General features: G+C 38.9%; 2 protein-coding genes across 6 annotated transcripts; both read left to right on the top strand.

Annotated features, from left to right (window-relative positions):
* The first annotated feature begins 252 nt into the window (after window positions 1-252).
* gjb1a (gap junction protein beta 1a) lies at window positions 253-4,270 on the top strand. Of its 3 annotated transcripts, none has more exons than XM_051402256.1 (2): window positions 253-363; window positions 2,674-4,270. In XM_051402256.1, exon 2 carries the CDS (start codon window positions 2,688-2,690, stop codon window positions 3,408-3,410), a length of 723 nt encoding a protein of 240 aa, XP_051258216.1. In that variant the 5' UTR covers window positions 253-363; window positions 2,674-2,687; the 3' UTR covers window positions 3,411-4,270. The 3 variants fall into 3 exon arrangements, with proteins under 3 accessions (XP_051258216.1, XP_051258215.1, XP_051258217.1); XM_051402255.1 differs by lacking the exon at window positions 253-363 and adding an exon at window positions 639-1,073; XM_051402257.1 differs by lacking the exon at window positions 253-363 and adding an exon at window positions 1,091-1,222.
* Window positions 4,271-5,831: 1,561 nt separating this feature from the next.
* gja2 (gap junction protein, alpha 2) lies at window positions 5,832-9,586 on the top strand. Of its 3 annotated transcripts, none has more exons than XM_051400826.1 (3): window positions 5,832-6,159; window positions 6,464-6,686; window positions 7,545-9,586. In XM_051400826.1, exon 3 carries the CDS (start codon window positions 7,596-7,598, stop codon window positions 8,655-8,657), a length of 1,062 nt encoding a protein of 353 aa, XP_051256786.1. In that variant the 5' UTR covers window positions 5,832-6,159; window positions 6,464-6,686; window positions 7,545-7,595; the 3' UTR covers window positions 8,658-9,586. The 3 variants fall into 3 exon arrangements, with proteins under 3 accessions (XP_051256786.1, XP_051256787.1, XP_051256785.1); XM_051400827.1 differs by having other exon boundaries at window positions 6,617-6,686; XM_051400825.1 differs by lacking the exon at window positions 6,464-6,686 and having other exon boundaries at window positions 5,833-6,159.
* Window positions 9,587-12,044: the final 2,458 nt, after the last annotated feature.

Raw genomic sequence — 12,044 nt, forward strand, 5'->3', positions numbered from 1 at the left:
ATGTTTTACTCAATACTGCGTCAAAACCACCCTCCACTTCCTCTGCAGAACACAGCACAATAAGGACGAGAGGACAGACTGCTGTCCCCACACAGATTCCTCAGCTGGGCAGAAATTAAAATGTTTGATCTGAATTCTGAAGCTGTTTGTTTGGCCTCTGTAAATGGGCCTATTGTATGCAAATATTGCGCACAGAAGCATATGACCTCTCCAGTGCAGGGCAGTGGCTAGTGTGAGAGAAATCATTAGCAATGCAAAGTCATGGTGCTCTGATACTCTTGTTCACAGTCACAGATTGAAAAAAATCTGCTAATGTCAACGTAAATGTTTCTGGATGTGCTTTATTCCAAACTATAGCTGAAGGTAAGTCTGCTTTGTTTTTAACTCTTTCTAACTGTTGTCAGATCATGTAGCTGAGAAAATAGTTTTCAGTGTGTTCAGCTGGTTAAATCTGTGCTAATGGGGAGTTTGTGCTTTACTGTTATGTCTGAACTTAACTGTGTAGAGCTGGGAAGATTCCTTAACAAAGAATATATAGTTAGAGTTACAGATAAAACTGTTACACTTCAGCAGGTTTGTTTGTCATTTATTTTATTTATTTGACCCAAAAGATGTTCCCTTTCTTATAGTGATAATCAAACAAAACAGTATTATTTTCACAGTCCATCAGTCATAATTTACCTATACCTATACATCTGTTCACAAGGTAGAGTTCAAGTACACAGTTCATAATTTCTAAATCATCAGAATCAGAGGATTCCTTCTCTAATGCTCGTCGTCGAAGACACTTTTCGACTGCAAATTATTTTCCAGCCAAGAATTAAAGAGTATTAGAGACACCGTTACGTTGGGTGCAGATGCCCACTTTGCATGCTACCCCATGGCGACTGGTGAAAGCATGTCACATGACTCATGGTGCCAGACTTCAGAGTTGCACTCTTAAGTGGCCTGCCAACTGCAGAGGGGGGCAGAGAGGCTTCCTTCTTCTCTGGACTCACATCCATGCCAAACCAGCGGGTCAACATTGTCCTCTACGCTGCCTCCTATGCCTCTTACACCTCCTGCTGAGCCGGGTAACAACTTAGACATTTATACTAGACTGGAAATTCATGCATGTTGGGGACACAGGACAACCAATAATGATCAGCACAGAGGGGATGAAATATTTGGGATGGACTAAATTGTTCCACCTATGAAAGTACAGTATTATGTGGGTTATTTTGTAAGTATTCATATTTCTAGCTTCTTTAATAATCTCATTCTCTTAAGTCTCTGGGCTGGATAGGTAGAAAACAGAGCATTGGCAATTGAACCTGCAACCTCTTTACTGTGAGGCTGCTGTGGCTACTTATTCTGCAATGCTATTTATGTACTTGAGCAACTTCTGCAACTAACAATTATTTTCATTATTGATTAGTCTGCTGATTCTTTTTTGAATTACTCTGTTAATCGCTTGAACTATAAAATGTCTGAAAATATTGTCAAAATACAAAATAGTAGCTGATTACTTTATTATTAACTAATTTAATAATTGCCTAATTATTTCAGATCAATAAAACGCTGTTAAAATCAGCTGTGACTGAGAGGCCAGCGTTGAGCATACTTCATCATCATAGTAACATTAACTGCTGTGATACCTTCAGCAAGTTCATGTCATTTTAATAAGAAAATAATATTTGTTGGTGATTTATAATTTTTCAACAAAAAGTTTTGAAGGTATCTACTAATCAGGAATTGCATAGAGTCTGGAGGTTATCCTGTATTAAGTCAAAATGAGAAGAAATTATCAGACTGTACGGAAGCCGAGAACAGCCGTCCTTGCAATTAATTTTTTTTTATTCCGTTATCTCGCAATCACAAGTTAATTATTTTGTCATCTCAAGAAATCTGCTTTTTGAGATTTCTTGATTAATAACTTGTGATCTCGATTTGATAACGGGAATAAAAAAAATATTTCAAGTACGGCTGTTCCCAGTTTCAGTTTAATCTTTTATTAAATTATGGTAATTACTCTGTATGATAACTGTGAACATTTGAGAAATATTTGGGAAAGGGCTCTTAATTCAAGTTCAGGAGAAGATATTTGGGGAAGTCAGTTTGAAACACAAAATTTACTACAAAATGTATTATTACACACTAGTTAAACGCCCAAAAAGAAGAAAGAAAGAAGTTCTGGAGAGTGGCTGAGTAAACCACTGCCAGAATCTACCAAGCTTTGTTCATTATTAAGGCAGATGCCTCAAGGATTCTGACAAAGTCTGATTTTGCTGAAGGGTTACAATAAATATTAGTTATTGAGTCTTTTGAATCTCTAATTCTCTAACAAAGACTAATAATTATCAAGGAAAGTTCCATGAGGTTTGGTTTTGGAAAGACACAATATAGGAAACAAATATTCCTATTTTTGTTGTGAAAATGCCATGTTGAATTTTATTTGTACTTTCATTTCTCTTTACTGGTTTGTGTTTTTGTTTCTAATAGCTATTACAGCTAGCTTTTATGTGGTCCGATGTGTTCTGTTTATTCTGTTCTGTTTGCTTTGTCTTGTGTTGCATTATGTTCTTTACGGACTGGAAAAACTTTAATTTAAACTTTAAAAAGAAAATCATATTCAGCTCAATATGTTCTCAGTTGTTGACCCTCTGATGTGTTTGTTTGCACTTTCTCCATCAGACCCGGAACTAAAGATGAACTGGGCATCATTTTATGCTGTCATCAGCGGTGTGAACAGACACTCCACAGGCATCGGTCGCATCTGGCTTTCTGTCCTGTTCATTTTCCGTATCCTGGTTCTGGTGGTTGCAGCAGAGAGCGTTTGGGGTGACGAGAAGTCCGGTTTCACTTGCAACACCCAGCAGCCGGGTTGCAACAGTGTCTGCTATGACCACTTCTTCCCCATCTCCCACATCCGCCTCTGGGCACTCCAGCTCATCCTGGTCTCCACTCCTGCCCTTCTGGTTGCCATGCATGTGGCCCACCGCCGTCACGTCGACAAGAGGCTCTACAAACTATCAGGGCGGACCAACCCCAAAGACCTGGAGCAGATAAAGACCCAGAAGATGAAAATCACAGGGGCTCTCTGGTGGACGTACGTCATCAGCCTGTTGTTCCGTATTGTCTTTGAGGTCACCTTTATGTATGTGTTTTACATGATCTACCCTGGTTACAAGATGATCCGGCTGGTAAAGTGTGACTCGTACCCCTGTCCCAACACAGTGGACTGCTTCGTGTCGAGGCCCACAGAGAAGACTGTCTTCACCGTGTTCATGTTGGCTGCGTCAGGGGTCTGTATTCTGCTCAATATCGCAGAGGTGGTCTTCTTGGTGGGGAAGGCCTGCAGTAAGCATTTAAACAATGCTGGAGACTCGACTATGGGGGCTTGGATCCAGCAAAAGCTTTGCTCGTACTAACCAAACTCATACCTGCACAAAGGGACATATGTAAGTGACCTAAGATCCAGGTAACATCCATTAATTTAACTTGCAAGTAAGGTGCATATAATATACTGTACACCGAAGTTTGGCATGGTGATGAGTATGATCTCAGTGACAAAACATTTGTTGCCAACGTGGGGAAAAAATTAGTGTACAGACTACACGTTCACACCAGCGTGTTCTCACCAGACTTAAAATAATGACCAAAGACTACAGCAGCACTTTGTACTGACATAATATAACAGCTTGATGTTAGGCCAAATAAAGATCAGTGAAGTAACGCTATGAAGCAATATTCAAACTGACCCCATTATAGGTTTTTATTGTCATGGATTTGTTTTGGTTTTGGTCTTGAAATGAAAATATTAAATCATTTAATGTGACGTATTGTCACATGCTTTTTAAAATTGTCAGATAGTGTCAGAAAAGTGTGCCGGAAATACAATGTAGTAATCTTTGGGCCATTTTAAGTTATAATATTTAATTATTTACATTAAAAATGTTTTTGCTTGAATCACCATGAAGTTAATCTAATGGAGAATTTACAGCGTTTTTTACAGCTGTTATTACTGAGTTGTTACTAATACATGGAAAACATGTTGCATTTCATAAATGTTATATGATACTGTATTTGTTTAATACAGATTATTTAATTTGGCAGTTAAATGGTTCATTCAGTTATAAACAAAGCAATAACTAACAGAAAAAAAACTTGAATTTTTTTTTTTCCTGAAGTTGACTACTGATTGCTAAACATGTTATTTAAATGTATTCATTTTGAGGCTGGATGTTTATATATTGTCAGTACACAGCAGAATAAAATCAACCAGAGTTTGTGTAATTGTGTAATTTCTGCTAGGTTTTCTCACTAAAATCAAAATCTGGTTTACAAATTCTAGAAGAAGGGATAACACATGCTGAAATGACTCTATGGCTTCTTAAATTGTCCAGTTTGACTCCAATAGGAGGATTGCGGTGTATTTTGATAGGATTTCCTGACTAATTGCAAATACTTCATGTAATATCTTACCTATCACCATAGAGCAGCTGTTATCTGCAAGAAGAAATTAAGCTGCAGTCACAGTGGCGCCACTTTCTGTGACTCTTCACAGCTGTCAGCAGTGTGACTGAGAGGAAACCAGCAAAAAACGTGAATGAAACCTCATCACAAATGAAGTGGCAGCGTTACCGTCTTTAGACGAGAGCTCCTCGGAGCCGTGATGCCACCTGTGAGGACACATCTCAGGCTGATTAAGTTCTCCTTTTTCCTTTTGAAGGCCATTGGTTATCAATAGCCTGGCCATGTAAGGGGTCAGTGTGTGGGTGACAATGGTTGACCCCACAGACAGCTGGACCTGCCTTGACCAAGCATGAAGGCACTTCTCTTTTTATGGAACTCGTCGACAGACACCATCTATAGAGTTAAGACTGACAAGAGGCATATGCAGCACTGTACCAAAAGCAAATTCCTCCAATCTGTTATTCCTGTCTGTGATTAGTGTTAGTGGTGACCGTATGTCACATGCAAAGTTCATGTTATTTGTGGGGCATCTTAGTCCCACCCACACACATTTTGTTTGGATTGTAAGGATTGGAAGAGTTTCTTTATAGAAGTTCATCAGAAGGAGGTTGTTTTGTTTGTTTGTTTAAAGCAAATGATCAGTTATTGGCTTGTTAGAAAATTCAGCCACAGCATTGCTCAGCTTTTACATTAATCAGTGATCAGTCTGTGTGATAATATGTATGGCGAGTTTAATGGCAAAAGTCCTCACTGATCAACTCCTACTGTGTTGTGTGGCAAAAGCGGAAATATTCATAATTTACTTCACTAAATAAAACATGTCCAGCATTCAGAAATGTACTTAATTTGACTTACAGTAAGTTAAAGAAGCATTATAAGTAATATTGGGTGAAAGTAAAAAGTACTACTAAAATAATTATGTACAATGGTTCATATTATGATATATTACAGTATATTGGGGTTTTTTCTTACTGATGCAATCAAGTGTACATAGCGTCAGCTGTCAAATAAATGTAATATTAAGTTAAAGTAAAAAGTAGCAGAAGGTGGCAATACTCAAGTAAAGTACAAGTCAAGTACATCAAAATTGTACTTAATAGCACTAGAGTAAATGTACTGTACTGATGAATGCAGCCACTGTTGTGTGGTCTGTGCCAGAGTAACATGATGCAGTAAAGAACTGAATGAACTTTCAGATGACACTAGCAGTAACGCTCACTGCAGCACCAAGGGACGGCTCTACACTGTCTGACGCTCCTCCACATAGTCAAGAGTCAGATCACCCTGAGAGTGACAACAAAGCCACTCCCTTCACTGTGAATTATATTTAGAGCACACTGACATGTACGACTAACCTGCATCCTCACTGGACCCTTGAGCTGCCACTCAGCTGAATAGAAACACCTCTTAAGCGAGGGCTTTTATACTTTTCTACAAGTGGGAATGTTTTCATCTGTGCTCGCTCTGGGACCAGACAGGGGTTTAGTTGTGGTGGCTTGCTGAACACTGGGCATTGATCAGGTCAGAGTGGGAGGGCAGCAGGCGTGATCACAGAGCCTCCAGTGAAAACTGTGTGAGAGAAGTTTATCTTGGCGCTGCAGTTTCCTCAGTGGTTCAGGAGAACATGGCCTCTTCATGAACTGAAGAGGCTCAGTCAACAAGTGACTCTGGATCGACACTGCTGTGGGAGATGAACCGTACAAGGTATGTCTTTCTTAATGAAAAAACAGGGATATTTACTTTGAATGTCTTACTTCTATATAAATGATCACACCATATCTAAGTATGAATTAATGAATGAAGCCCTGGCTCAGTTTGAAGTATACTTACAACAGTTACTACTGTGTGAAAAGTATTTACAGAATTGTTTTATTCCTGGTTGACAAACTTTATTAGTAGTAGTGATATTTCAAACAGGTGCTCAGATTCTGTGAGTCTACTGTTTCTGTTTCTAAAGGACAAGTACAACTATTTTTAAAGTTCATTTTTGCTATGTTGTAACCACTAGGCCCTGAAATCTAGACTAGAAACCTAATTCTGGAGTCGGGAGCACTGTTGGGTACTGTGTCACAAGATCTATGCCGAAGCTAAGAGTCTCCCCAGCCTGCTCCAGGGCTTTCTCTTATATACAGTGAGCTGTGTCCTGACCCTTTTTTATCAGCCTGCAGTGGATACGACACAACCTTTGGGAATACAAACAGTGAATTCATGATCAATCACTGTTTCTATTGGTAAGTCTGCTCTGGGTTTTCTGAGCCTTTACAATAGCCTTTAGTTGTGGGAGGATACCATATTGATGATATAAACACGAGGAATGACATGATTAAACTGGACAGTAACTAAACTGTTTTGACTTAATCTGCTTATTTGATTAAATGTGATTATAATGTAAGATTGTCATCTTAAAATAAGATTAATCAGATAAATTATTAAGGCACTATTGTAAATCATAGTTCTCATAGTTAAATGTGTGACAGAAACATCGTGCTTGCATAAAATCCATTACTCTATTTGATATCAGATTAATTTGGATCCTGCTGTGACCTCTTGCTTTTTTAAAGGTCCATTGTGTAACATTTAGGAGGATCTATTGACAGAAATGGCATATAATATTCATAGATCTGTTTTCATTAGTTTATAATCACCTTAGAATAATAATCATTGTGTGTTTTTTTACCTAATAATGAGCTGTTTTTATCCATAGAGGGAGTGGGTCCACCATATTGAACCACCAACCAAACACTGGCTCTTGGGCCTTTCACAAGTTTCTCTTAGATACTTGGAAGGCTGAACTGTATTCAGATGGTCCTTTAAAGCTGATAGAACCAATATCTTTTGACCAAATGACAATGTGTAATGTGAATGGGGTCATTCATAATCACACACCTACATATATTTATCAGCAAGCAAGTAAGCAAGGATACAAAAAAGTATCACAACCAAACAATGTAGGAAGTAAAGGCCTGATGTGTAGCTTGATGCCATACTGTACCAACATGTTTAAATGACTAGGACAGACCCTGCCACATTACTGTGTTTATTCTTTCCAAGTAAAAATAAAATATATACATTTAAATTTTTTCCTATAGGTGTGTCTCCTGGTTTTGTGGATAAAACTGAATCAGTATTGGTGAGCCAGTATGGGGGACTGGAACTTGCTGGGGAAGCTGCTGGAGAGTGCCCAGGAACACTCCACCGTTGTGGGCAAAGTCTGGCTGACAGTGCTATTCATCTTCCGCATCCTGGTGTTGGGAACTGCCGCTGAGAAGGTGTGGGGCGATGAGCAGTCCGGCTTCACGTGTGACACCAAGCAGCCCGGTTGTCAGAATGTCTGCTATGACAAGACCTTCCCTATTTCTCACATCCGCTTCTGGGTGATGCAGATCATCTTTATCTCCACACCAACTCTCATTTATTTGGGCCACATCCTTCATCTGGTTCGCATGGAGGAAAAGGAGACACAGAAAGAGAAAGACCTTGCCATCCAGATTGAAAAGCAGCAGCAGGTACTTGGCAACAAGGCCAAGAAGGCCACAATTAAAGACAACCAGGGCCACGTGCGTTTGCGTGGCACACTGCTGCGAACATACGTCTTCAATATTATTTTCAAGACCTTGTTTGAAGTGGCCTTTATTGTAGCTCAGTACTTTCTGTATGGTTTTGAGCTCAAGCCGATGTACACCTGTGACCGCTGGCCTTGCCCTAATGTGGTGAACTGCTACATCTCCCGACCCACTGAGAAGACAATCTTCATCCTCTTCATGCTGGCCGTGGCCTGTATCTCCCTGTTGCTCAACCTGGTGGAAATGTACCACTTAGGTTTCACAAAGTGCCGCCAGGGCCTTCGTTACAGACGATCCCAGGCTGCAAGTGAGGCTCCAAAGGCCCTAACTGAGGCCGTCATGCCCTTTGTCCCAAACTACAACTACTTTGCTGGTCATCCTGAACCTTTTCCTACAGATTCAAAGTACAGCATGGCAGAGCCAAACTCTGCTTACAGCCCATACAACAGCAAAGTGGTTTACAAGCAGAACAGAGACAATATGGCTGTGGAGAGAAAAGGAAAAGCAGAGGGAGATGATGTGAAGGAAAGAAAAACCTCCACTCCTGCCTTTGAGTTGCCCATTGAAAATCAGCGTCGAAACAGTCAGTCAAGCAAGCACAGCACTAACAAGAGCAGACTGGATGACCTGAAGATCTAGGGACCTTCCTTGCCTCTAAGCAACACTCAGGAACCACATGTATTAGGCTGTGAAAATATGGAAGGTTATTAGGAACAAAACTACCGAGAGAGTACAAAACAGACCATAGTTGTAATCAATTTGTAAGTCTAGATTTGGGAACAGGGCCAGATTTGTAAATGTAGAACTAGTATTGAGTGCAAAATCTGGATTTTTTTGAGAACTCCCACAGTACTTTTTAATGTGAGAGATTATTACAAACTGGAAAAACCCATAAATGGCTCTTATGGTCATATTTTAAGTAATCTAATTGAACAGTACAGAACAATCAGTGTGACGTTACAGACAAGGTTTAATATGATGACACTAAGCTAAGCAAGCCCTAATTTTCACTCAAATCGCAGTGTTAATTCCTCACAATTCTTTGTTTGCACTCAAAAACAAAAAATATGTGTCTACAAACTGCCTACATTTTCTGAAATGTTGACCTATGCATTAATAAAAACTATATTTTTGCACTCGCTCAATAGTTTTGGCATTAATGAACTTCCATATATGTGTGATAGGGATGCAGGTAACATGAGAATTTTGTTTACAAGTAATTTACCTAGAAATCAAAAGCAAAAAAAACAGAATAAACCTCTTATTGCAGTTTGAATATGTGAAAAACTTGGGAGAGACAAACTCCAGCGTTTGTCATGCTTCTGTAAATGTGGAGTGCACACAACTAAAAGGTAAATTATACATGTAAGAGCCATGTCGTTTACCATGAGAGACTTCTCAAATGCTGTTATATTTTCAGGAGACTTGAGACAAGTGTTTCCATTGAACATTTATCAATATGGATTATCTATATATATTTGTTATGATATGTAAACATCCACAAACAAACTACTATACTTGCTTATTTGTGACTTTGTAATTTGATTAAACCGATGTGCAGCAAACAAGTGTCAGCATTCATGTTTTAAGTCAGGTATAAATAAGATCTACTGTCCTGTGATCATCGGGAGGCTAAAAATAACATCCATTTCTTTCTCACTTGTCATAAAAATGTCACAGATATACTCTGGTGGTATTTCTACTGGTCACATGAAGCTTTTTTGCAACATAGCTACTACCCACTGCTGGAGGCAATAAAAATGTATTATTCATCCCACAGCTCAGCAAATATCACAGCTTCAGAGCCAGACTATCACAGCACTCGTATAAAGCTCTGATGAAAGATGTTTCAGTGTTGATCACAGCACCAATTCATCAAATTTGAATTTAATATGTGACACCTAGATTTCAAGTTAGATGTCATATACTTTAATCAGCGCAGTGCAGTCACCTCATTATGAAGATTTTAATAATTTAAGTGGATGTAGACTGTTTACATTTACCTCCAAGTCAGTTACACATATCAGACATGAACAAAAATTATTTACTTACTGATTACTTTAACTCACAACCCAGTCAACCCCAAGTGTTTAAGTGCTTTGATTTTATTTAAAAGATCAGCATAATATCACAACTGAAAAACTGGTATTGCCATGAAGAAATGCATGTGATGTTATATGTGAAATGCATGTATTACCAATTACAGAAAATCATCTTCAGTATTTGGATTAAGTCGCTTGTGAAAGTTAGGGTTGTGTCAGATGAAGAAGGATACAGCCGTTTTGTGTCAGATACATATTTAATCAATATTTAATTACATTTTTAATTATTTCGTAGATCAGCATGGTATCAGCAGATATCCAATGTTGAAAGATTTGGATTAGGGTCAAACAAACTAGATCCTTAGAATGATGGTCTGATCTTGAAATATAGCAAAAGGTTTAGTTCCAGAAAGGGAGGTCCCATTCTGGACCCCGATCAGGCAACAGTCTCCTGTGGACAACTGCTTTAATGTCTGTTCAAATGTTATACTCTTACCTGATTGGATGGGAGTTGCTGACCATTATGTGAGGGAACCAATCAGCAACAAGTGATGCAGTAAATTGATCAGATTGGGTTCTTTTTTAACCTGTAGATTCATTTTTGACCATTCATATAAAATAAAGTGTTCAAACATCAAAATTCAATTATGTCAGATAAACAGGGGGATTGTATCTGATACAAACATTGCCACATATTCTGTAGTGATTTGTGCAACTGTGTTGTGTTGTGATGTGCAAACACTGCTATAACAGGATTTGCCCAGTGTATCAATGCAGCCCTGTTATGTTTTTGCCTGGAGGTGCCATCTTAGCTGGTTGGTTTCCACCAGCTGCAGTAAACACACACAGACTGAGTGCGGTGTGGATGGTCCCATTTCCAAAACACATACCATCATACACTGGTGAGAGCTATACTTCAAAGACTTCTTCACTGCTGCTATAAATAGCTCCCATGAACACTCGGAGAAGCATTGTGGGTGAAAAGGGGGTAGGGGACCAAAAGTTTCTTCTCCTGCATCTGCAACGATAACAAGTTGTGGCCAACAATTTATTCTAAATGAAGACAGAGAGGTTTGCTGTGCATCAAATAATGAAGCAGCACTGGAGGGTACAGACACAGTTATTAAACAGCAAAAGCATGGTAATGATGGTGCAGTGTATCATCTGTTCTCTGCCCTGCAGCAGGAATCACTTCAGTAATAGTTTCATTCATTCATTTAGTTGGATAATGTAAATACTTGTTGGCTGTGAGTGATGAAGCTTTGAATCTGCATGCTTTATCTGATTTAAACTCATTTTAGTTTTTCATTTCCTTTTGCTGGTATCTGATGAGTCTAGCTGAGAAGTTTTAAATTTAAAAGCATCAGCAGCATTTTTAAGTTACAATATTTTTTTTACTATCATATATGGGTAACAAGGCCAGTGGCATGTATGATTAAAGATCAACCAGGCCAGGCAGACGACAGATGAATAAATCAGGTTCTTCAGCTCCTCCTTGTGCTCCTAATGGTATATGCAAGAATCCAGCGAAAACAACCAATCAGAGTCAAGAAAGATTCAAAGTCCCAGGTCATCAAAAATAGAAACTATGGGAATGAAACTTAACAATCAATCTTCAAGCCTCCAACCCAACAAGTTGGTCTTTCTCGGCTCTGATTGGTTGTTTTGGTTCAGGCCCAGTGAATTCTTGCAGACACAATTAGGAGCCCAAGGAGGAGCAGAGAAACCTATTTTTTTCATCTGTCATCTGTCTCATGTACTAATGTCAGGATATAGTAAAAGTTACAGCAAATATGACAAAAAGTTATTTTTAGAAAAGTTACCAACTGCAGCTTTAAGGTTATGAACCAAAATAAGAACTCTCAAACTTCCAGAGCAGCCTGATCTCTCACGACAGGACAAGGCTGAAAACTGAACAGGTGATGGGGGTTAAGGTTATGAACTCTGGGTTACAACCATATGCAACCAAATCTCAGAGCCAGAA

Source organism: Dicentrarchus labrax, unplaced genomic scaffold (genome assembly GCF_905237075.1).
Source record: "Dicentrarchus labrax unplaced genomic scaffold, dlabrax2021, whole genome shotgun sequence".
Lineage (NCBI taxonomy): Eukaryota > Metazoa > Chordata > Actinopteri > Moronidae > Dicentrarchus > Dicentrarchus labrax.